This window comes from Lactuca sativa, chromosome 8, assembly GCF_002870075.4.
Source record: "Lactuca sativa cultivar Salinas chromosome 8, Lsat_Salinas_v11, whole genome shotgun sequence".
Taxonomy (NCBI): domain Eukaryota; kingdom Viridiplantae; phylum Streptophyta; class Magnoliopsida; order Asterales; family Asteraceae; genus Lactuca; species Lactuca sativa.
The window spans coordinates 117,822,992-117,850,223 of NC_056630.2; the positions used below are offsets into that span (position 1 = coordinate 117,822,992).

Sequence of the window (27,232 nt, forward strand, 5' to 3'; positions counted from 1 at the left end):
ATATATATATATATATATATATATATATATATATATATATATATCCTAAAACATATTATTCATATTTTGAATTTTAAAAGATATAAGTTATAAATTTTTTATACAAATCAATTATTGAATAAATAATTCATTAATACTTATTAAAAAAATTAAGATTTATATTAAAAAAAGTAATTAAGAGATTCAATTTGAACCAAATGAAAATTTTAAAATATTAAATTAATTTATATTTTTTAAACTAGACATCAATATTAATTAATTTAAAACAATATTATAAACAGACAAAATAAATATAAGGTATAAACATAAATATTTTATTTAAAAGTGATAATTTTTTATTACATAATAATTAATAAAATCTAATGATTATTTCTTAGTAATTAATTATTTAACAAAAAATCTATTTATTGAGGGCGTTTTATGTGGACACAAATGTTTTATATATATTTATTATAAAACTATTGTTTTTTATCGTTGTTAAAGATAAACAAAAACTTCCCTAAGGTAAAACCAAATCAAGAATATATATATATATATATCCTAAAACATATTATTCATATTTTGAATTTTAAGAGATATAAGTAATAAATTTTTATACAAATCAGTTATTAAATAAATAATTCATTAATACTTATTAAAAAATTAAGATTTATATTAAAAAAAAGTAATTAAGAGATTCAATTTGAACCAAATGAAAACTTTAAAATATTAAATTAATTTATATTTCTTAAACTAAACATCAATATTAATTAATTTAAAACAATATTATAAACAAACATTATAAATATAAGGTATAAACTTAAATATTTTATTTAAAAGTGATAATTTTTTATTACATAATAACTAATAAAATCTAATAATTATTTCTTAGTAATTAATTATTTACCAAAAAAACTGTTTATTGAGGACGTTTTACGTGGGCACAAATGTTATATATATATATATATATATATATATATGAGAAAAATGAATATACTCTCAAGGGTATATTAAGATTAAGAACCTAATAGTTAAAACTACGTAGTTTTGATTAGTGGTTTAATTTTTAACCAAAAAAATATCCAAAAACAATATTTAAAGTGTATCGGTTCGTTTTCTTTTATTCCTTCATCCAAACCTAACGATGTTATTCAATCTACTATCAATTACTTTGGCTTCTAATTCATGTTCAAATATTTTTTTTTATAACTTCATGGTGTTAGTAATCGGAGGAAAAAAAATTGATTAAATGTTTATAGCCACGCGTAAGGTTTCATGTTAATGTATATGTGTTGGATTCATGGAATTAGTAATATTCGTATAAACTAAACGAAAATCCAAATTCAATCTTGAAAAAGTGATTAAATGACTACATTCACACCCAGTAGGATTCAAGTTTTTTGTTTGTGTTTTGGATTCATTAAATTAATAATACGAGCATAAAATAAAGAAAAACTCCAGTTCAATCAATTTTGTGTATGTGTTTCAACCGATGAATAGCGTCACAAAAAATAAATTTGTTGCAGAAGACGATTGATTAACTTTATTCATAAATTGGGCCGATTTATATTGAATTGTGATTTCCATGAATAATTCGAAAATCAAGGATACATTGTGTTCGATGTTGTCACTCAATGTGAATAAGGAAACGTAATAATTTTGTTTTAGGTAATTGTTTTTTTTTCAGAAAATGAAACCACTAATTAAAACTACGTAGTTTTAAATATTGGGTTTCTAATCTTATATACCTTTAACGAGATATTCACTTTTCCATATATATATGGGAAAAGTGAATATACCCTTAAGGGTACCTAAGGTTGTGTACCCTGATTATTAAAACTACGTAGTTTTGATTATTGGGTTAATTTTCTAAATAAAACAAATCCTTAAAAAAAGTATGCAGGTTTCCTTACGTGATTACATTCCTGATTCGTTCCATATTCAAGAAATCGGATTCAACTAAAATCGAATGATACAATCTGGAACCGCAATTCAGGGAGCTGAAAAAAATTACAACGAATTGAAATAAAAAATAGAAATTGACAAGGAATCGACTACGTGATCACGTTCCTGATTCGTTCCATATTCAAGAAATCGGATTCAACTAAAATCGAATGATACAATCTGGAATCGCAATTCAGGGAGCTGGAAAAAAAATTACAACAAATTGAAATCAAAAAAATTGTAATCGACAAGGAATCGATTGCTTCCCCTGTTTTTTTAATTCGACGGCTTCAAAGTATGTGACTTTCCTTGATTCTAATCGTTTGTTTTTTATATCAACTAATTATGATGTTTCAAGGTTTGTATTTTTTGTTATTAATTGGAATCGTTTTCAATTCATACATGTAGTCCTTAATTTCAATTTTTTGGTCCTGTGTGCGTGCGGTCTGCAATGCTGCGTTTTTTTTTTTTTTTTTTTTTTTTTTTTTTTTTTTTTTTTTTTTGCTGCTGCTGCTGAAGATATATACCTCATTGCTAAACACAGTTTCATTGTTTATAGCTAGTTTAGGCAATTCATTATTCTAAAGAGCTAACTTCATGGTGCCATCTAAAGTCTATATTTTGGGGTAACTTGGATGAACTTGATCCAACTTATTGCAAACAATGAAAAATTAATAATAAAAAGTAACAAATGAATTGAATATGAAGTCATCAGTTGTAATGTATTTTAACGAATGATTTTTTATGTTATGAGCTGTAATGTATTTTAATGAATGATTTTTTTCTGCTCCGATTCCATGGAAGCCAATTAAGGTAAATCATACAAATTGTAATTCACATGAATTCATACAAATTGAAATTGACAAGAATTCATACAAATTGCAAATTTTTGTTATTTTGTTTTTTTATGTATAATGTTTCCATTATATTCAATATAAAATAATTTGGTGTTAATCTTTTATTTGGAAATATGCATCGTTGTCTATTGCAGACCACAATGAGTGAAGCCGAAGCAACTAATCAAGCTATAGAGCCATATATAACCGAAGATAGTGACACAAATGATTACTTGGAAGCAACATATGAATGTGAAAAAACAAATAGTATCGGTGAGAACATTGAATTTGACGAAGATGAAGTTAACAAAGAAAGTATACTTGGAAAGGTTTTTGATACACCCGATGATGCCTATACATTTTATAATGATTATTCATTTTTACATGGCTTTGGTATACGTAGAGATGACACAATTAAAAATCCTAAAACAAATGAGCCTTTTCGGAAGATATATGTATGCAACAAAGAAGGTTTCAAAAGGATGGACAAAAATGCTTCAAGTGAAAATGAGAAAAAACGTCGTAGAGATGTTAGAACCGGATGTCAAGCAAAGCTTCGAATAACAAGACAGGAGGATGGAAAATGGTTGGTGGACTCGTTTAATGACACACACAATCACGACTTGACCATGACACCTACAAAGGTGATGAAGCATCGATCTCATAGCAGTTTCCACCGTTCAATAGAAGGTAAATCTCTTATGGTGCAATTTGGTCAAGCAGGGTTGAAACCTTCTCAAATTAAAAAGGCTGTTAATACAATGAAAACCTCAAATATAGCTGATGTTACTTCAAAGCAATGTGCTGATGTCTTATCTGAGCAACGAAAACAACATAAAGGAAAGGAGTTTTATGGACTTATAAAACATTTTCAAGATAAAACATTAGTTGATAGTGACCAGTATTTTGTCGTGGATTTGTCTGATGATGGGTATCCTAGAAATATCTTTTGGGCTGATGGTAGATCAAGAGATGCTTATACAAAATTCAGAGATGTTGTTGTGTTTGATGTCACTTATATGACTAACAAGTTCAAGATGCCTTTTGCTCCCTTTACTGGGGTCAATCATCATGGGCAGTCTATACTTTTTGGTGGAGCATTGCTTGAAAATGAAAAGGAAGAGACATTTGAATGGTTATTTAAACATTTCCTCAAATGTATGTTTAACAAGTATCCGAAGGCAATTATAACAGATCAAGACAAAGCAATGGGAAATGCAATAAAAAAAGTGTTTCCGAAGACTCGGCATCGTTTCTGTTCATGGCATATCATGAAGCATGAAACCGAGCACCTTCGATCGTATGTTTCCCGTTACAGTGATTTTCAAGAAACGCACAAACAATGGATAAATAGCGACACCATTGAACAATTTGAAGCAACATGGGAGGTTATGCGTAGTAAGTATGAACTGGAAAGCAATTGTTGGATTAGTGACATGTATAACCAACGTATACATTGGGCTAAACCCTTCTTGAAAGATACTTTCTTTGCTGGTATGACAACAACCGGACGAAGTGAGAGCATCAATTCATTTTTTGATGGATTTGTTAATTCGAGGACCATGTTGAATGAATTTGTTGTACAATACGACAAAGCAATTGAGTCTCGAAGGGCCGCTGAAGAAGATGAAGACTTCAAGACTATGAACTCGAGGCCGGTTCTTTCTTCAGTGCATCCAATCGAAGCAAAAGCAGGTCAATATTATACTAGAAAGATGTTTGATACTTTCAAAAAAGAATGGACCGAAGCTATTACCAATTTGACTCATGAGACTATAGGAAAAACTACAGAAGAAAGCACATATCGAGTTGGGCAATTGGATGTTGATAAAAAATATTGGCGCATTGTTACCTTTCGTTCTTTGGATCAAGTTAGCGTCACATGTTCCTGTGCTAAGTATGAGACAAATGGGATTTTATGTAAACATAGCCTATATGTGATGAAGAAGAAGCATGTTAAAGAACTCCCGAGTCACTATATTTTACCACGATGGACCCTTAATGCTAGGTACAAACTAGGTAGTGATAGTATCAGAATCGGAGAAATGAATAATGAAAATGGAGTTAGTGCGTACACACTATGGTGTGTCCGTTCAAATTTTACAAAACTAATTGAACAAGCTAGAGACTCCCCTTCAGAGATACAAAAAGTCAATACGCTATTGATAAGTCTTTTAGATGATCAAACAAATCGAAAGAAATCTATGTCTTTGGAGAATGCATCTCAAGGTTCTTGTATGGGAGCTTCGCAAATAGATATGATGCCACAGTTATCTGTCCGTGATCCTCTTGGTCCAACTACTACAAAAGGGCGTCCTAAAATTGCTAGTAGAATCAAGTCTTCTTTAGAAGCCCCCAAAAAACGAACATGCTCTTACTGTCAAAGATTGGGCCATTACGCTACTAGTTGTTTAAAAAGAAAGGTTCTTATTATATTAATTTAATATTCATGATTTACAACTCTAACAATTATATTAACAATTATTTATTTTTTTCATGGATCAGGCGGATGAATCCTTGCAAGATACATAATGATGAGACATGTTGTTACTATAAGCAAAAGAAAAAGTAGATGCTTAATGACATTCTTTTTTTGGTTAACTACACCTTTTCCATGTTTTACGCACAATTGATATGTGAATATTATAGAAGTTATTGATGTTTCTTAACAATTTTAATGTTTTTGAATGAAATTTCTTGATTGTTTATGATTTGTGTGTTTATAACTGAAATTTGGCTGCCACAATTTGTTTATAACGAAAGTATGAGGGTATTTTGTGAAAAAATGAAAGTATGATGGTATTTGGTGAAAAAAACGAAAATATGAGGGTATTTTTTGAAAAAAAATGAAAGTATGATGTTATTTGGTGAAAAAACGAAAGGATGAGGGTATTTTGTGAAAAAAATGAAAGTATCAGAGTATTTTGTGAAAAAACAAAAAATTTAGGGTATTTTGTGAAAAAAAATAGTACGAGGGTATTTTGTGAAAAAACAAAAGTATTAGGGTATTTTGTGAAAAAACCAAAAGTATGAGAGTATTTTGTGAAAAAACGAAAATTTTAGGGAATTTTGTGAAAAAAAAACATAGTACGAGGGTATTTTGTGAAAAAACAAAAGTATTAGGGTATTTTGTGAAAAAAGTAAAGTATGTTGTCGTTTTGGGCTAAATATGTAAATTTGCTGCAATTACAGGTTAAAAACGAAAGTATGTTGTCCTTTTGGGCTAAAAATGTAAATTTGCTGCAACAACGGGTTAAAAACGGAAGTATGCTGCCATTTTGGGCTACAAATGTAAATTTGCTGCAATTACGGGTTAAAAACGAAAGTTTGTTGTCATTTTGGGTTAAAAATGTAACTTTGTTGGTATTTCAGCTCAATCCACAAAATACATGTTTTATATACTTTTTGTCAAAACATCCGTAAATCTGTTATTTCCATCCATAACACTTGTTGAGCATGCGAAATATCATCTATTATGATCAATAATCAAATACCATTCATGGATGTTTGGTTCATAAAAAATCGCATATATAAATACACAATGAGTAAAGTGACTTGAAATGACAAACAATTATTCTAAAAAATTGCTAACCATTATTCTAAAAAAATCATCATCTTTTTTTCTCTTCAAGGTTTTCTCTTTGAAAATTGTTGATTTCACTTTACTTGAGAAACCCCCCCATGATATCTTCTATCTTTGCAAGAATAAAACACTCAACTTCTTTGCATTTGGTCTAATTGTTATGTTATGCCCAATATACCTCCGGGTAAACAAACAAACAAATGATACACAAGCAAATGGGAAGCAATCGAGGGTTAATCCAGCTGATATCTTCTGGCTTTAAGTTTATCACAAAACCAAATGTTATGTTATGATATTTGTAGAATAAAATGGTGATCCATGTTCATAGTAAAGATAAATAAACAAACATTTCCAAAACTACCCCTAATGTTGGATAGCAAAAACAGATAAAAATTAAAAATTAAAAAAAAAAAAAAGTAAAAGAAATTTGTTCAACCTGAGATAGAAAAAAAAACAGAATTTTTTCATTAAAAAACTAGAAAAGACAAATTGCAAGAAATAGCAATGTAATTACTCTTTTAACCAATAAAAACAATGTACATTACGTATATTGGTAATTAGAGTAAAGTACTGTCGCTTTCCATGAAATCCATCAAAAACTAGACCTCGGTTTACCAATACTGGCAGTTTCTGAGTGGATTCCATGTTTATGGAACCACCTTCCTTGCAGACCCTATCAAGAACAGTCAAGAAATCCCTCACCACCATAAATATTCTAAAAGGCTGAGCTTCAAATTTCACTGAGTTTCCATGGAAATACTTAGTGATTTCTTTGACTACAGAAAGTGACACCTCTTCTTGGGCATGAATCTTGATGACCTCCTCTTGTGCTATCCATTCCAGCAGCTTTCTTGACATTTGAAAGACCCGAACTCAAACTAGAAACAATTTGAAGACCAAGTTTCTGGCATTGATTGCCATCATGGTTAGCACTTTTGAGCACAACTTCTAGCAGTTTTAGGAACATCATGTTGTTTTTAAGTTCTTCACAAGCAACCTGATTTAGATTGAAACATTTGGGAGTTATTAAAACACGAAATCAATGAATATTGTCATTTACAATTGATGTTAAATAGAGCTATGGTGTTTAAAATTTACCTCTAGAGTTTGAAACAACTGTTTGAGGTATTCCACTTCTGAATCAAAATTGGAAACAAAGAGCATTGCACCAACTCTTCTAAATGCAAAAGGCACATCAAGAACAGCCTTGACAAATTTCTCAGCTGGACCAATTTTGAGAGGTGAATCGTCTTGATGTTCTTGAAGTTTACGTTCTTCATCTTTTGTTGGAGCCATCTTCATTAAACTTTGAAGGAGCACGGTGCCCAGTGTATCTGCATTGCCTGTATAATCGGTGCATAATGTGATTGATACAGTGTCGTTTATAAATTATGGTGTGGTGTAAATAGAAATGAAGAAGCTCACCTTCTAAAAGTGCATCACAAACTTCCTCAGTTGTCACGCTAAGTGCCCTCAATGAGATTGCGATGTTCTGAGACTTCTTTGGATCAAGAACTTGGTTTTCATGGTTGATTGTTGAGGAAAGAATCTGGCCCCAAATCATAACATGAGAAGAAAAAACAAAAACATATAAGGAGGAGAATATCGACAGGTTTCTTACTTAAAGGAGCTGGATTTGAGGTGATCCCACACCATTTAATGATCAGAGCTTGCTCTCAATTTATCCCAATGAAGAGGTTTTAATTTTGGTTTTGGGGTTTTCTCGTTTGTTTCAAGATTTTCTTGATTTATCAGCAACATTTCTGTAGCAGAAATCGCTGGTTGATGGCTACATATAGGCACATGTCTTGCAGGTTTGATCAAAACCGGTGGATTCAGCCGAGTTGCTGGTGGTGGAGTTGTGCGAATTAGGGTTTCTCTGTGCTTCGTCGGTGGCTGCGGCGGTAAACCAAAATTGAAGCGAAAGCAGGTCTAAATATTAGCTAAGGGAGCTTAGATTCCAGTTTCATTCGTGGTCGTGGCGGATGCGAACATCGGTGGGTAAAGGAAGGGAAGAAAATTTTGTTCTTGATGCATCAGTGTGTGATGAATGAATCGACGGTGACTGTTCTTTTGTAGGTGTAGCGAATGAATGGAGGAGGTGTAATACACGGTTCTGATGAAGAGAGATAAGGGAGGAGGAAAAGGGGACGATGGTGGGTAAAGTCAAACAAAAATAAAAGGAGTAAAACATCAAAAGTCAAAACTACGTAGTTTTAATAATCAGGGTACACAACCTTAGTACCCTCAAGGGTATATTCACTTTTCCCTATATATATATATATATATATATATATATATATATATATATATATATATATATATATATATATATATATATATATATATATATATATATATATATATATATATATATAACATGAAAGAAATAAATAAAATCACAAAAAAAACAAAATAGATCTCTGCATTGCAAATGAAGACGAAACAACAATTCCAATGGAATCCTATGAAACTTCCTATATTTAATATAAAAATTTTAAAATGGAAAATAACGAATAGTTATTTTAGTGTTTGTTTGACAAAAACTTTTTACACTTTATATAAATTAAATATATACAAACCAGAATGGATTCAAGTGTTTGTTAGACGTAAATATCATATGCCTTGTTGAAAAGGCAAAAATCAAAATCAACTTCATCAAAATGGTCATGGTCAACCTCTATTGAGGTTGTCGTATCTAATACTCTGTATTACTTGGTCAAATCGTCAACCTAATCTATTTGTTTGTCTTCTAAGTTTACTTCTCAAAATTCACGGCACTAAACTCTTTGTCACACCATTTATGCTCATGCCCCGGTTTTGATGGTGGGCAACACGGGTAGTCTTTTAGGACCCATATCTCTAAGGATCCAAAATTCTTATATAATTATATATTTTTTTTCTTAAAAACTGACTTAGCTAAAAGTATTAATATATGTATTTTTCTTTAAATTAGTTATTTTTGTAATGTTTTGATGATATTTATGTTTTTTAATATTAATATTAAATTTTATAACGGTGCGTCTATTTCGATTTAATTTTTATTATATTTATGATTTTGGGAATCCATTTTTTTTCTTTTCATCCTAAATTCATTATATTTTTGGACCGGACCTCTTCACGCTCTTCAAACAATCACCACAAACTTAGTCCTTCCCGTTATAAGGCTAGACAATATCGAGCCACAAGCAACAAGAGTGGAACCGGTCGATACAGACTCACAGTACTGCGATTTTTAAACCCGATTTGGGGTTTACTATCGATTTTCAACCGTTGCCTACGGACTCCCCTCCAGCAGTTACTTTTCCTATTTTTCAATTATTTAAAAAAACACTCTGCTTGATATTATTTTAATCTATTTATTTTTTCACAATAAAAATTTGCTCCCACTATTCGAAACCATGAACACTTTATAAGTTCAAAGAAACTCGCAACAACTTGCGACCAAAACTCATTGAAGATATTCCATACATATACATACATATCCAACCTCGAAAACTAGCTTTTATGTTCTTCATTTGGACTTGTTTTTTTTACTACAAGAATCTCGTTTTAATTACTAGTTTTTTTTTTAATTTATATTAGTTTCAATTTTTTAAATAGTTTAATAGAAAAATGTGAGATGGGATGAATGAAAAAGATGATCATTTGCAAGAGATGGAAAAGACCCGGTCAGGCGGCCACTCAACCCTTATTGCATAAAACAACTAGAATATTTGGTTGATTGCTGATTTGCGTTAGGTTTTATGGGCAAAAATAGTGAGAATAATTAGATAAGATGTTATTTTTCAAAAAATGTATATAATTCTCAATATGGTGTAGAAAATAATACACTGATTGAAATTCAATTGACTTCCAAATTCTAAGCATGACTTTGAGTATTGTTTGCAATTAAGTTTTGTCGGGTTCTTGGCAAAACGATAAAATTGTTGTATTGGTTGGTTACACATTAGTAGTTTAGTCATTTCAATTTTATAATTTGTTCTTTGTGGCGTCTTATTACATATTTATTAAAATCTATTTCGTTAAAGAAACTCAAAATACAACCTATAATTATCTTTTGTTAGTTACTATACGTTTTTCTACTTAATTATATAAGTTTTTCGTAAGTGAACATTGTTTTCTCGTCATGGTAAATTTAATTGGATATGATTTACTATAAGTGATTTTTGTTTGCCAATAAAAATCAAAATGGCTAGGAAAAGGGATTTCTATATTTAATTAATATAAATAGAAGTCGACATTATATATAAATATTAAAGATGGACAATCCTTAGAAACAGTATCTAACCGGGGTTTAACCAGGGTACTGTTCCTCCGGCTACTCTCCTCTATGCCATGGTTGTGGCTTCCGGATCCTTCCCACCGCCTCTCTCTGTCACCGTTCTTACTCCTTATCTATTCAACTGCAACTATTCTTTGTCTTCGAACCCAAACTCAAACAATAGTTCATCGACTTCTTCTTCTGCATCTGCTGCCCCCATCTTTGGTTGACTCCCATATCCGACTGCGACGTACTCTGGCTTATTCTTCTTCACCGTTTTGCTTATTCCTCCACCGCCTCATCTAATACTCCTTTATTCCATTTTGAGGCCGCCTCTCCCTTCTTCCGCTTCCAATTCAAATCAGACATGTTTCCGCTTTTTCTTTTTAGCGACTTCGTTTCTTTATTTCTCGGCAGGTACAAGTCGATCCTTCATCTAGGTATGGTTTCTATTTTGGGTTTATTGTGATTTTAATTATAGCTATTAAATCTGGCAGCGGAGGTGGTTTTCAACCAGCTCCAATACCGACTGGTTTTGAACGTGCTCCGTGTATCCGTTCTCTCATCTGGAATCAATTCAGGTAAAGGGCTTCAATTTCTAATTTCCTTTTTTCCTACGCATCGACGTTCCTATTTACATTTAATTTCATTTGATTTTTAGATAATCAGATGAAGGATAGCATATCTCTTTCGGTTTTGGTGCATATGTGTTGGTCCAATTCGTTTCTATTTTCCCTCCATTAATGTTTAAACCCTAAATTTCATATGCTTTTTTTTCTCATTCAATTTGATTACGCCCAACATTGATTTTATTTCAAATCTTCGTTTTTCAGTGATTTTACCTAGGGATGAGCATAGGCGGGTACCCGCCTCATTTGGCGAGAACCGGAACCGGAACCGGCGGTTCTTAGAAAGTTAGAACCGGAACCGGAACCGCTCTAGGCAGTTCTTAAATGTTTGGAACCAGTCCCGGAACCGGCAGTTCCGGTTCCGGGAGCGGGTAACCCGGTTACATTAATTTTGTTAATTTTTGTTGATAAAACCACAATTTAGTTCGATTCAAATCAAGTCAATTCGGACCAAAGACGGACAAAACCGGACCAATATATATTCTAAATTGGTCTAAGTAACACACATATTTATATGAGATAATATATATATATATATTAACCGGTTCCGGCGGGTACCCAGCGGGTAGTGGTTCCGAAAAAACGAGAACCGGAACCGGAACCGCTTAAGGCAGTTCCATAACTTTAGGAACCGGAACCGGAACCGCGTAAGGCAGTTTCGGTTCCAAAACCGGCAGTTCCGAGGCGGTTACGGTTCCAAAAGCGGGTACCCGGTTCCGATGCTCATCCCTAATTTTACCCTTCGTGGCGAAAAGAGGAGCGCTTCAATGCATCTGATGCTGATGGAGATGGTTTGTTGAATGTAACTGACTTCAATGAGTATCTTATTAAAGGTGTAAAAACGGTTTTCTTTTTACAGTTCCATCATCTTCTTCTCCTAAAATTTGAGGCTTTTTGTGATATTTAGCTTTCAGCACCCTGCAGAGACTCATAATCCAAGACTGATTCAAAGTAAGTTCAAGGAGTTCTTCCATGAACTATTTAACCTTGTAAGAAAATATGATGAAGATAGTCATAATTATTCACATGAACAGGGCCGGTCCAGACGGTGGGCAACCCGGACGACCGCCCAGGGCCCACGATTCCAGGGGCCCAAAATTTATGGGTTATATAGTGTATATATGTAAACCAATTATTACTAAAATGATTTTTAGGGCCTAAAGTTGGTTCAAACTCAAACCAGTTCAAAACATAAACAATTTGGCTTGTTTGTTATTGCTAATTGAACGTGTTTATAGTGAAGAATAAAAGATATTTTTTTGTTAATTTTTATTATATTTGTCTTTAAGGGGCCCTTTTTTGTCTTTTTGCCCTGGGCCCCATATACATTTGGACCGGCCCTGCACATGAATCTACTGATTCATTGGAATCCCCTACAAAGAAGTGTTCTGCTTTATAATTTTTTTCTATGATTTGGGAGTTGCTAATATCTTATGGATTGACTTCTCACACAACTGGTTTTAAATTTTTTAATGAGGTTGAGTTTTGATATTGTAGCTACCTGTATGATGTGGAACTTCTATTCGTCATCGGGAAGCTTCACTCTTCAAATTGTTATAATGCCAAACAATAGATAGGTTATATTATATCACAGGTAAGCATGGTTGATTTTGATGTCTTCTTATAGCTTTGGCCTTGAAATTGTAGTAATTCAGTAGATACAATCATGTAGATTGACTTCTTTGTCTGAATAGTCAATGACTTTTTTCAGATTTGAGCAATTTGATTGAGGGTTTGTAAGTTGACTAGATAACATGCGTAATAAGCATCAGAAAACCTACATATCTTTTACTTCACCTTCTTCCGTATCTACTGTTGATTCCTTTGATTCTCCTTTTTAGGGATTTAGAAAGGCTGGTGAAAGTGGATTTACAAAATTCACAGGTAAGTATTGTTTAGTTCCCAATTTACACAAAGTATTAATCATTAAAGTAAGGTTCTTTTTTTGCAGAATGAATTGCCAACTTCGGAGCAACAAAAGTCAGATGATAAGATGTTGAAGTTGGTATATGATCAAAAGGTTCATCTTGGTATTTTGATCCACGGGATATGTATAACCCTTTTTCAATTTTTGTCCCTAGAGAAACCAACTCACACTTTTGGCCCTTAATTGAGGTTTTCCTATCCTTGCATTGGGTTTTATTTTTATAAATTAAGTTTTTATTAAATACTTGCATTTTAGGAGATTACACTTTTACAACAAAGCGATGATGTCCCACAAATGTAATTATTCTTATTCTTTTGATCTTTTCTTAAAGCCATTGCTTTTTAATCTTGTATTTTTCTAAAACATGATTGGTCAATATTCTTATAGCAAAGCGATAACGTCCCACAAATGTAATCCTTCCCACAAATGTAATCCTTCGTATTCATAAGAAGCACCAGATGCCAAAAACTATCATATCTATTTAGATCCATCCCCGCAACGCGGGGCGCCTCATCTAGTTAAAATTATGTTTTGCTCATTTAGTATTTTATTACAATAATATAATGGCCTATTTGATGGTAAATTGCTTCAATCAAGAAATTTTAAATAGAAAACGATAGATCACGATGTCTTAGAATGATGATTATACATAGGGTGGCAATTTATGACACGACACGACAAAAATACACGACACGAAACGAAATTAGGACGAAACTAAAATTTGAATTCGTGTTTGTGTCGTGTTCGTGTTAGTTATAAAAAACACAATGTCGTGTCGTGTTCGTGTTCGAAATTCGACACGATTTAGCAGTTATTTATCGTGTTTTCGTGTTTGTCGTGTTTATCGTCATGTATTTGATAAATTATTCATTAAATGAACTAGTTTTTTAGTATATGTTATATTTGTCATGTCGTGTCGTGTTTGTCGTTTTTTTTACTTCGTTCGTTTTCGTGTTAGTTAAAAAAAACAAGACATCGTGTCGTGTCGTGTTCGTGTTACAAAAACCTTGTCGTGTCGTGTTGTGTCAGACAGAAACACAAACGATAGCACGATTTGTCACCCCTAATTATACATAAGGGCTATACCTCCATCGTTTAGAATAAAAACAATCTAAATTAGACTTGATCTAGATTTGAATCCCGTATGTTCCAATCTTGAAATGGCCTCATCTTTCAAGAAAAAAATGGCTACAACTTCATTGGCCCTTTCTTTTTCAAATAACCACCATCATAGTTGTTGAGTGGTTGAGAAACAAAGGATAAACTCCCAATAAAGAATGTATTGGGTTTAAATATATTTTGAAGGTTTCAATTTAGAGGCAACAAGGAGGGGTTCAAAAGTCAAAACTGCTTTAGTCCAATCGTCAAAGGTGAACCCTCTCTTCTTGTGAACCTTGAAGATGTTGTAGTGGGTGGTTCGGGCAACCCAAAATTTTCTTTTGATGGTAATTTGAAAGGGTTATAGTAAAAGACTAGTGATGTTGTTGCATATTGCTTTTCACTTATAATCCATACTTAAGGACAAAACTGTTACAAATGAAACATTAATGGTACACAACATATATTCTCTACTTTTTCTTTGGCTTATGTATGTATCGAAAAGTATCAACAACCAGCACTCAAATTTCCCAATATATTTCTAACACATCCTCTTAACTTTCTTTGTAGGTAGCTGAGAAAAACCAGCTTCCTTCATCCATTATATTTAAAATGTGAAAGTGCTTTGTGAAGATAAACCTATTAAATAATTGTGTATCAGAAACATGTAAAACAAACCTTTTTTACTAGGTCTTGTAAATCGATGAAATATGTTTAAGGAATAAAAAAAAAACCCCAAAATTTGTTTCATGATTTCGTATTGAGTATTAGTAGCGAAATATCTAAATATTTTGCTATACCATAATTTATGGTACCTGTGGCCTCAATGAACTGAATGGAAATGGGGAAAATGGCTTACGAGACCAACGAAGTTTCCAAATCGTTCAAAAAACCGCAATCATATTTTGTTTGTTCAAGAAAAACCTAACGAACTTAACTTTTTATCTAAAAAAGCCCAACTAAATTACACTTTTGTTTAATTATATGGAAGTCAAAGAAGAAAAACAAAGAACGTTGCTTATTACCATATCATCAAAATGACTTGTAAGACCATCGAAGTTTCCAAACTGTTGAAAAAACTTCAATTATGTTTTGTCTGTTCAAAAAAAATTCAACAAACTTAACTTTTTGAACAGATAAGCATGATTGAATTTTTTGAACGGTTCAAAAACTTCATTGAGCTTTTTTAAACAAAATATTAAGTTTATTGGATTTTATTAAATAGATAAAAATATAATTGAGGTTATTTGAACGGTTTGGAAACTTGATTGGGCTTATAACTAACTTTGCCAATGGAAATGTTATCGGACCAAAAACATCTCCAACATGTAGCCACTAACAAATCTTGTGGCGTATTTAATTCCCTCGATTGTTTGGTGTATCTAACAGTACATGAAAATTTAATGTTTGGTTGTAGAAAATACTTTGAAACAGTTAGAAAACCATGGAACATTTTTCAGCTCCAATCACATGGTCCATTAAACATGTTTACATTAAATATGAACATTATTATTTGATAATAAGGATGATATATAATTATAGAAACGTCGTTATCTCCGACATAACTTGGGAAAATGGTAGAAAATTATTACTTAACTAGTTTATAACCCGTGGGCACCACGGATTAGAAAGGTAAAAATTATTTTAATTAAATTATAAGGTAATTATTGAGCTATGATAAAAAAAAATTAATAAATTAGGCAATAGATATTATAAATAATTTTTTTGTTGACGTGTTTGATATGTGTAAAATGAAGGAGTGAATTAGTGGAAATTTAATTAATGAGGAAAAACCTTAGAATGACAAGTGACAAATAATTAATGTGAAGCTCTAATTGATTGACATGTGTCAAATGTACTACTCTCTTATTAGGTAGGGAGATAATAAATAATAATTTAGTATTAAATTAATAAAACTCTGCTCATAAAGTCTATATTGTATGAGATAGAGTATAATGATACTTGCTATATTTTAAACATAAAAGATTTTGGGCCCTCAAAATTGTTGGGCCTTGGTTCGAATCTGGCATACCGGCCTTGGATTGATCAATCTTGCTAATTTGGAAGAAGGGGGGGTGTTAAATTGAACTCGTTGTCCGATATGCGAATTTGAAACTGAGACAAATAATGTGGAACGAAATATAATACTACTTTGAAGCAGAAACACCAACATAGTTGAAGTATTTACAAATATATAACTTTTTAAATATAACAATAACATTGTTGTTAAATTTGATATAATAATTTGGATATACTAAATTGATATAATATATTGATTATTTTGAATTATATGATAATATATACATTTATTATAACTTCATAATCTCAATCATTTGAATGACTTCTACCCGCGAATTACACATGAATAAAATTAAATATAATATATGATTTGATGTTATATATAGTTGTTTTTATTATTAATTAATTTTTAAAATTAATTTGCTTAATGTTTTAATTTCTATCATTATAATTATTTAAAACATCAAACATTGTTTTTTTATTTTAAAGCTAACAATATAATCATTTATATATAGTTGTTTTTAACTATTGTTATTGTAAGTTATTTTAAGCTACTTATTTGGAAACTTTCAACGATTATAAAAATATATTTAAGAAATATTTTAAGCTACTTATTTGGAAACTATAATGTTATATTTTAATTAATAGTTTAAGTATTTTATACAAATTATTCAAAAATTATACCTTTAAAATGATAATTGTTTACATCCAACAATTTATTAAAACTAATAAATTAAGTATAATATGTTAAAACTTAAAAAACATAATTTCATAAGTAAAATTAAAAATATTATTTTAATATTCAAATTTAGTTTATATATGAATACACTTTAGATTTGATATTTATTTAACCTAATTACCAAATTATAATTATTATTATTATAAGGAAATCGAAAAGTCATGGGAGTTTCAAATGAATGTGGTGAAAGGAAAAAAAAATGGGGGTTTCAAATGCATGAGATTCAAGAAAAAATGTTAGCTTTATAAATATGTATGATTAGTTTATCTAAATAACTAGTTTATAACATATGGAAAACACGGTTATAAAATTAATTAAAATTTTAAAATAGAAATTTATAATTATTAATCAATTATTTTAAATAACTCATTTTAAATAAATTATTAATTAAGAGATATATTAAAATTTTTAAAATTATTATAACTTCAAATTTAACATATAATTAGAAAACGTAAATTTGAATTTTGAAATGAGTTGTATAATATATATCTATATCACACAAAGCATAATATTTATGAAAGTTTTATTAAAATGAGATTTTACATAAAAAATTAAAATTATTTATTTATTATAATAGAAATTAACATTTTTTTTTATTCTGCTGTGACTTTTATCAAGGTGCAAAGAATGATTGCCACATCATGCTTGGATCATTTACAGATTTACCCACAAGCGGATAGACAGCACCCAGCTTGTCGATTCCCACATGTGACGGTAGTTCCAGAGATGACCACCGAATGTATTCCAAACACCCTCATTCCTCAACCAATTAAAACTTGCCACCTCATCCCTTAATCTTTCACCTAACAATCCCATTAGTTACCACTACCACGTACCCTGCGGCCCGTCTCACCAGATAAGTTCTTTGTGTACACGTGTTGTAGTAACAAAGCCTAGGTGTTTTCATAACGTGACAACAACAGTCATTCCCATTCCCATTCCCATCATCTCTCTTCAACATATCTTTCTCTCTACAAAAACACACATACACTGGTGGTGGGAGGAGCTTAGCTTAATCTGTTCGCAATTATGGCAGGAAGGAAGAGAAGGAAACACCGATTGTAAGTCCTCTTCAACAACTCCAAGTGAAATCCAATTCGGTTTGAGGACTCCTTACTGTTTTTTGTTTGGAGTTTGAATTATTGTTGGGTTTATTGATGAATTTGGATTTTAGGGTTTATAGAAATGAGATCCGTCTTTGATTTTACAATCCAGCTACAGTTTCTGTTCAATTCAAGTGAATTTGGTCCAAATTAATGGTAGCATGTGTGCGTTTTGCTGGTAATTTACATATTGTCGTAATTCAGCTGAGTTTATGGAATTTGTTGCGTTTTCTGTAATTGCTTGATTGGATTGTATACGTATGTGACAAATAGTGGTTTTGGTTCATTCATCGACAATTTATAAAGTTTGGCAGGTGTAGGTTTTTAGGTTTTAGGGTTTCTAGTAAAAACTTATGTTCTCAATGTTCGATCTGAGTTGATTATATTTTATCTTCTTACTAGATTACGTAACTTACGTTTCTGTTTAGTGTATGAATCAGGTATTTTTAATGGCAACAGAGAAATTTTGTGCTTCCGTGCTCCTTCATCATTCAATTCTATCTATAGTCTATAGATCATAAATGTAGATCCTGGTTTCGTGACTTTAGTCTGCATTTCATAGAATTCAACTCTTTTCGCAAAATAATTCTTAAAATTTTCCGTTTGTAGGTTGTCTGAAACATTCAAGGATGATAAAAGAGTATCAACGAAAGAAAACGACGAGCAAGATCATCACGAATCATGGTCGATCCTTCCGTCTGAACTTCTCGAACTCATAATCTCCCGATTAACTCTAAAAGACAACATCCGCACATCTTCCGTCTGCAAAAAATGGCTTTCAGTCGCTTTATCAGTCAGAAAAGTCAACAAACCGCCATGGCTAATGTACTTCCCAAAACTCGGCCACCTCTTCGAGTTCTACGACCCATCAAAACGCAAAACATACTCTCTCGAATTACCACAACTCCATGGATGCAGAATCTGTTACAACAAAGACGGGTGGTTATTACTCTACAAACCAAGAACACAACGCGTCCTATTCTTTAATCCCTTCACAAGGGAAATGATTAAACTACCCAGATTCGAAATGACATACCAAATCGTCGCCTTTTCGAACTCCCCCAAATCGCAAAACTGTATTCTTTTCACAGTCAAACACGTCAGCCCTACAGTCGTCGCCATTAGCACCTGTTCACCAAATGCAACCGAATGGACTACTGTAAACTACCATAATCGGTTGCCATTCGTTAGCAGTATTTGGAACAAACTTGTTTTCTGTAACGGGTTGTTTTACTGTTTGAGTTTAACCGGATGGCTTGGAGTTTATGACCCGATAGAGCACACATGGAGCATCCGGATTGTCCCCCCACCTCGTTGCCCTGATAATTTCTTTGTGAAAAATTGGTGGAAAGGGAAGTTTATGGCGGAAAATAAAGGTGACATTTTTGTTATTTACACATGTTATAGTGAAAACCCGATTATTTATAAGTTAGATCAAGAAAATAAAGAGTGGGTAGAAATGAAAACGCTTGAAGGTGTGACATTGTTCGCTAGTTTTTTGTCGTCACATGCAAGAACGGATCTTTTGGGTATGATGAGGAATTGTGTTTATTTCTCTAAAGTTCGGTTTTATGGGAAACGGTGTATTTCTTATTCTCTTGATCATAAACGATATTACCCTCGGAAACAGTGTCATGATTGGGGCGAACAAGATCCATTTGAAAGTATTTGGGTCGACCCGCCTGATGACGTATCAGCATTGGAAAGCTAGTGGTGAAGGTAATTTCTTTACTCTACTTATTTCTGATGATTGGTTTCATTGTTATGGCTAAATTCGTTTTTTGTTATTTGCAGTTGTGATTAAAGATTAATAAGTGGGGAAAAATGTGTTGTGGATGTAACATGAGGATTGATGTATACTAGGAGATGCTGTTAGAACCCAAGTAGTAGGATTTAGAAAGTTACATAATTTATGTAGTTTATTATGTAAAAGTAAGAGATAACTTTTATCTTTTTCTTGTGATAATGGTTTGTTTAATCATTAATGTACCTGAGTTTTGACTAGATACATGGTGCATTTATATGTTTGAGTGCATAATATCTTTCAACTTTGCATTAAAGCCACAAGACAACTTTTACCAAATGCCACCAAAGTTTCAGAAATAAAGATAAGAAAAAAAGATAAGTAGCCAAGTTCATCTAAATTCATTTAAGTAGACAGGACTCCATTTTGTCCTCTTCAGATAAACAAGTGCCTAAACTCTCCATTAGCAAGTTGGCAAAGTTGGTTGAAGTTATTTGTATCTGCAAAATATCAATCAATAACATAAACAAATAATCAATTATAGAGAAACAAATCATAATTGGTATTTCAAATATTTCAAACTTGTGGTGGGTGTCTTTTTGATGCACTATGGTTCCCCGCATCAATGGTGATTCTTTTTAACAAAAGTAGGAATCTTTAAACATTTTAAACATTTCCCAGATTAAAAAAAAAAAAGTAAAAGTAGATCTTAAATAGCACTTGTTTATAGCATTTGTAGCTCCTATCACCTTTACATGAATTATGTAATTGCTTTTAACCCATATTATAACATAACTAGCAAACACCAGTTAAAATAAGAAATTAAACACATATTTACTAATTCATTAGGATTTGAAGATAAAATGGACATTTCATATTGGGGGAAAAGCCATACCAAAAGTATCACCAAAGTTGGTCACTATCTCTGCACGAATAGATTGTGCACTATCAGCAACACCAATTACTTCAACAAAAGTACTAAGATCAGATGGAGGGTGGCCCTTTACAGAAATTTGCTTTTCATCTGTCGATCTCCCAATAAGGCCACCACCATCAGGTCTTACTACCTGAATCACTGTCCGTACTCTTCGGCCCACATAGTTACGAAGCAGATCACCATTGACAAGGACAGCTGGGTTCGATGTATCCATCTCCTACAAACACTTTAAACAGCAAAAGGTTTTCAAGATCTGATTCGTTCACTCAACTTAGAAACAAAATAACTTTCAATCAGCTAGACGACTAGGTATATATAGTATAGACCTCAAAGAGAACAGCAGAAACCCCCAGATGCATTTTATCGAACATGTGGTGTTCATACAAATTAAGTCGAGACATGGTGTAGCATATTTTTCAGGATTATAAACTACAGAATCACGATTAGTAAAACAGTGATCCATATCCCGAACCCTACTAAAATGTGAAGTACATAGAGAGAGAAAAGAAAGGGGGTTTCTAACGTGTTTTCTTGTGAATCACCCGATGAAGCGGCCTATACGCCAAAAACCGGTATGTTTCCATTACCAGTATCGACATATCGCAAATTTTGTAGAAAACTAGACATATACTGTTAACTGGTGAAAGCGCATAACAAGGTTACAATCAAAGAATTTTACAACACAAACACACAATCGGACAAAGAAAAATAGAAGAGTTCATCACCAACCTGTTGCCGTGAGCTGAGTCGATCAGATAAGATTTTCGGGGAGACGATCTGTGATGCAGAGGCGCAGATTGAAAATTCTTTGAACTGGACTGATATTTTTGGAGCCCTAATGCCATCAGAGGCGGTAAAAGTTCCCGCCAACCCGTAACTGGTGTGGGTCGGCTTTCCGAATAAACAGGACCCGATTTATGTTTTGATAAGATTACAAAATTTATGGAAATGATTTTTAGTTCAAACAGAAATATTTGGGCCTAGCCAAATATAGGTTACGACTTATTGGTAGAGGTGCATATCAAGAACCTTGTTTTTTTTATCATTAAAAAAATTAAACAAAAAAAAAAAGATTAATCCTTATGTTTGAAAAAAAAAATTGTACATAGTATCCAAAAAAAAATTCCACTTGCATGCAAAATCAAGTAATTCTTGTGGTTTTAATCCTCGAAGATTTGAAAAGTATGTCTTTCCATTTTTATTTTATTTTTTAATTTTTTTCTCTTCTTTTAACACTTTTTTTAAAAAAAAAGGAAAATAGAAAATTGACTATTCACACCACATGGACCTTTTTTTTCTCTTACACACACTATCATTGTCTCTAAATGGTCGTGGAGAGAACCACAAAGAGCTCCTCATCTATCTGTTATCAACTCGAATTTAAATGAGTTACGATATTGTGACTTAGTAAGTAATTCGCAGCTCTTAAGTAATTGTTCTTAGTCGAAAAAGTATAACAAAACAATGGAGCTTCAGGTGTGACCACGGATGTCAACAGGAGCGGCAATTGAAACGTCCTAAAAATAAGACCAAAAATTTTCATTTTTAATTTAGTAAAATCAGTATTTTTAAAACATCATCAATGCAAGCCAAACAAAATAATGTGTCAAACATCATAACAATCAAAGTAAAACACTAAAAGCGAAAAGATATTGTGTGTGCTCTGCGATCATCCCAAGCCCTTCCCCTTGGAACTAGAAGTACCTGAAACATAAATTTAAAATCATAAGCAAAAAGCTTACTTAGTTCCCAATATACCGCATACCAAACATATAACACATAATGGGCCCTGTCCTAACTCGCATAACGGGCCCCGCCCACATACAATTCATACTACATAACAAGTAATAGCATACAGAATAATCATCGGGCCCCGTCTAGTAACCATACAAACACATACACATACTAGTGTCACACAGACAATGAGTATTCTAACATAACAGATCATGGTTCGATATTGGTGCATTTAACCTGTTAAACATGGTGAAGAAACTCATTTTGTACTGTTAAATCACACTGATAATGTAGCACCTGGTTCTTGGTATGTATTATGTTATTAAATCTTCATTTATTTTGCATTTTTGACCTTGGACTCGGCGAGCTGAAGGACGGACTCGTCGAGTAAAAGCGGGATGGGCGCGGAGTTTAAGCTGCGGACTCGGCGAGTCGAGTCCCGGACTCGGCGAGTAGCCGTTGTTTGGACAAAAACCCTAATCCATGGGTTTGCATCCTATTTAAACGACCTTATGCAGCCTCCTCTTCCTTTTATGCTCCCAAACACTCCTCATAGCAAGCCCTAGCCGTTTTTGTGAAGATCTAAGGCTTTTTGAGTGATTCTTGTGAGTTTTCATCTCAATGAAGAAGGAAGAGCATAGAAGGAATCAATAGGGGACTGAAGGATTCGAGTTTGGTTCATCATTTGCAGTCTTTGGAAGGTATAAAGTCTGAACCTTGCTCATTCTTTTGTTAGATCCCACTTTGGGGTGATTTAGGGCTTTTATAAGGCGTTTTTGGTGGCCAACCATGTTTGCAGACATGGTTGGGGGTTTGGGCTTCTGTATCATGTCATTTTATGAGCCATAAGTCAGATCTAGGTTGCTTTTTGCACCAAGGAAGGCCCCATGCAACAAAAGAACCATTTTAGAGCCTTTTAAGCTCTAATGTCCCATGCATGCACGTAAAGTATGAAACTTTACGTGCTAGATCGAGTTTAGGGGCCTGGATCTATCATTTGGTTAAGTGTTGTACATCAGAAATCGAAGTTCTTAGTAAGGAATGTGATAGACTCGGCGAGTCCAAGGGTTTTGATCCCATATCAGTGAGGGTCATAAGGACCAATTAAGTGTGGAAGGGTTTTAGGAGTCCCGGGGAGTGACCCAACGTTCTGGACTAAGCAAAGTGTTCTGGGAATTCATGGTACTCGGCAAGTGCATGAACGGACTCGGCGAGTCCAAGACAATCTTCATGGAACTCGGCGAGTTGTTCATCAGCTTGGCGAGTCGAGGACAGAACGTGTTCATAGGATGAAGAGTAACTCGACGAGTTGTTCATACAACTCGGCGAGTCAAGTCGGGACATAAGTATCAGTTGATGATGAACTCGACGAGTTGTTCATACAACTTGACGAGTCAGATGTGGATTCAGTCAGTGTTCATTTAAAAGGAAAACTCGTCGAGTCATCGCCTAACTCAACGAGTAGAGACGGGTATGAGGTCTGATGGAAGGATAGGGACTCGGCGAGTTGACGAGTCAGGTCAACTAGAAGTTGACTTTGACTTTGACTTGGTCAAGGGGTAAAATGGTCATTTTATCCTAAGGGTATATGTCAGTTTCTGACTAAGTGTTTTGTGGGAATTTTAGCCGAAGGACTTCCAGAGCAGCAGCGACAGCAGTTAGAGGATTCCCGCACAATTCAGCTGATACGAGGTGAGTTACCTTCCAGTAGGGGTGGGTCTAAGGCCACAATGTCGGCCCACCATTGAGGAGTATTTAGAAGATAATTGTCTTTGTGATAATTTATCTTGGTCTGGTTTACGTTTGGTTATGAGTTATATTTGTATGATATGTTACATGATAGGGATAGTTTCCCTGATAGTGGTCCTTATGTAACGTCCCAAAATTCAAGACTAAAAATTTCTTTTAATAAAACATTTCTTTAAGCAAATTCATCATTCCAAAACATAAACAGAGTATTAATTTCCAAAATACATGTTTGTTATCAGAGTAAACATTCCCAGACTGTCTAATCTATGGTGTGTGTGTCATGCGATCACCCCGAGCTCTTCCCTCCGCTACCGGAAGTACCTGAAACCAAAACTGAAAACCGTAAGCACGAAGCTTAGTGAGTTCCCCACCCTACCACATACCATACAATCACATATCATACACACTGCTGGACAATTCTGTGGTGCCCGACCTACCCGGTACGGCCATTCTAGGGTGCCGACCTACCCGAGTCAAGTCGTTCTGGGGTGCTGACTACCCATGTCAAGCCGTTATGGGGTGCTGACTACCCATCGGTCCTAACAACCGATCCTCGGTAACTATTTCACCCCCTACTGCTACTATCACATATATCATAACACAACATATTATCAGACATATATGGGTTGTTCGATCTACCCTTCGGTCCTAACGACCGAACTTGGGGACTATTCCCCTCCTACTAACACTATCACATATAACATAACTTGTCAGCATATAAACATATCATCACATACTGTCAGATGTTTATGGGGCGTCTGACTACCCTCCGGTCCTAACAACTGAACTCTACTAATGAGACATGGAACCCCATCCATGCTCCTACTGATAGTGATATATGGGCCCAACCCACACTCACTCTTTCCCTAACTTGGGCCTCGCCCCTGATCTGCTGCTAATGAGATGTGGAACACCATCCACACTCTGTAATTGGTGAGACACAGGACCTCGCCTACACTCACCTCCCTACCATGCACATACAAGTATCACGCAGACAACAAGTATAAACTATCACATAAACCACTCCTTGGGCACCCGCCCTCTATCATTGGACCTCGTCCCGAATATCATACTAGCATACTGTTGATGGGTTTTAGCCATAAGAACTTTCCTATGTGCGCATGCAAAACCCTAATGCTTGGATCTAGGCTTTCTAATTAAACATGCTTTGAATCCAAGACTTCTAATGACTAATTAGGTATAAGAACAATACAAAATCAGATCTAGAATCATACCTTTGAATCTCTTGTTTGATCTTGTTGTCTTGGAGCTCTAGAGTCACAATTGTCACTCATCTAATGGCTTACAAACACCAAATAGCAAAGAGGATGATCAGGGAGAGAGGATAGGGGAGGAAATCGGCCAGGGGTTCTCTACTTGAGATGAGATATCGATTTCCCTTTGCCATAGGGTCAATTTATACTTGTAGACTCCTTAAGGATTACAACTTAAACCCTAGTTGGATAATCTTTCCTTAAAGCAATCCAAATCCATTCCTTAGATAACCTTGGACGATTTTAAGCTATCCCTAGCTTCTAGAATTCGTCCATCCTCTATCCAATAAGGATTTACAGTCTAAAGTTTAACTATCAAACAATTGACAGTTTATACCCTCTTATTTAATTAATCTCTTTAAGTCACCAAATTAATTCTAATTAATTTATGACTTATATTAATCAAATAATAATATTATTATTCTTTATATTATTCTTATAATATATTAATAATATTTATTCTCTCTTAATAAATCATCCTATCAAGTTGCTATGGTGAAGGCAACCCAAAAGGACCAAGCACAACCGGGTCAAATACTTGCCTAATATAGTTGCAGCCTTAGACACTATTCCAACAGTCTCCCACTTGGATAAGTCTAGTAACTATATGCACAAGTACAATTCGATTTGCAATCGTAGCTCTCAAAGACGCTGTCAAACTTTGATCTAATCAATCTTTGTCCTTTAGATAAGGGATCGTACAGTCCTCTGTTAGATATCATGCTGACAATTCTATGGAATGATTAGTCAATCATTTAGGTTTCTCGATCTCTGATTTATTTGACATAGGACTTAATCGAACACATCAATTCAGTTCTGACCGGGCCCGACACATAAGTCAAATCAAATCATCGAGCGGCCGAGATATCGCTTTTACCCTCTTGGGATAAAAGTTACAGATAAACTTCGACTTATATGCATTTACTTATTCATTAACCAACTATACACAACAATGCGTTTTATAACACCGAGTTACTGATGCGTTTTCGCATTATCAATGTACAATCAATTAACAAATAACAAACCATATATCTAGGTTTTAAGACTATATGATATTATCGTCTTGCGATCACCCTTTTATATCATATTCCATAAGGTGATTCCAGCAAGCGCGGGTTTATTCCAATGCTCAAAACTAGTTCATAAGCACTCATGAACGTTGCAACAACCCTTTTCCATGTCTAACACCATTTAGACAATCTACATACCAATTCATGACAATCTTCATTCATATCTACTTCCAAGATATGAACGATTATGGACAATTTGAATAATTCGATTATTCTTAATAAACTCAATTATTCTGGAAGTCAAAACATGCAAAGAGAAACAATAGTTAAACAATTAACATAAGACAGTAACATTACTCATAAATAAAACTCATTTATTTAATCATCAAATGTTAATTACATTTATCTATTACAAGTTTCTAATACTATCTAATCTATGTTAATATCACCCTTCAGCCCAATACTCCTAGCATGCTGCAAGTGCTTAACCCTACTCAGTCCCTTTTGTAAGCGGATCTGTTGGGTTATCTTCTGATGATATCCTCTTCACTACGAGTTGTCCTTCTTCTACACGGTGTCTAATGAAATGATATTTTCTGTCGATATGTCGTGATCTACCATGATCTCTTGGTTCCTTGGTCAAGGCAGCCGCTCCTTCATTAT

At 33.4% G+C, this 27,232-nt stretch overlaps 3 protein-coding genes and 1 pseudogene across 4 annotated transcripts; 2 read left to right on the top strand and 2 right to left on the bottom strand.

Annotated features, from left to right (window-relative positions):
- The first annotated feature begins 2,920 nt into the window (after positions 1-2,920).
- On the top strand, positions 2,921-5,291 carry LOC128127824 (protein FAR1-RELATED SEQUENCE 5-like). Its single transcript, XM_052766528.1, has 2 exons — positions 2,921-5,182; positions 5,265-5,291. The coding sequence occupies exons 1-2, from the start codon at positions 2,921-2,923 to the stop codon at positions 5,289-5,291; spliced, it is 2,289 nt and encodes a 762-aa protein (XP_052622488.1).
- A 1,495-nt stretch (positions 5,292-6,786) lies between these two features.
- Positions 6,787-7,906, bottom strand: LOC128127825 (formin-like protein 1; annotated as a pseudogene).
- Positions 7,907-17,920: 10,014 nt separating this feature from the next.
- On the top strand, positions 17,921-20,125 carry LOC111897083 (F-box/kelch-repeat protein At1g57790). 2 transcript variants are annotated; one of them, XM_023893054.3, is made up of 4 exons: positions 17,935-18,079; positions 18,550-18,644; positions 18,731-19,840; positions 19,916-20,125. In XM_023893054.3, coding segments are annotated over exons 2-3 (1,104 nt in total). In that variant the 5' UTR covers positions 17,935-18,079; positions 18,550-18,642; the 3' UTR covers positions 19,833-19,840; positions 19,916-20,125. The 2 variants fall into 2 exon arrangements, with proteins under 2 accessions (XP_023748820.1, XP_023748822.1); XM_023893052.3 differs by lacking the exon at positions 18,550-18,644 and having other exon boundaries at positions 17,921-18,079.
- A 27-nt stretch (positions 20,126-20,152) lies between these two features.
- On the bottom strand, positions 20,153-21,692 carry LOC111897084 (replication protein A 14 kDa subunit B). Its single transcript, XM_023893055.3, has 3 exons — positions 21,532-21,692; positions 20,761-21,028; positions 20,153-20,365 (listed from the first exon to the last, which is right to left on the bottom strand). Exons 2-3 carry the CDS (start codon positions 21,014-21,016, stop codon positions 20,301-20,303), a joined length of 321 nt encoding a protein of 106 aa, XP_023748823.1. The 5' UTR covers positions 21,017-21,028; positions 21,532-21,692; the 3' UTR covers positions 20,153-20,300.
- Positions 21,693-27,232: the final 5,540 nt, after the last annotated feature.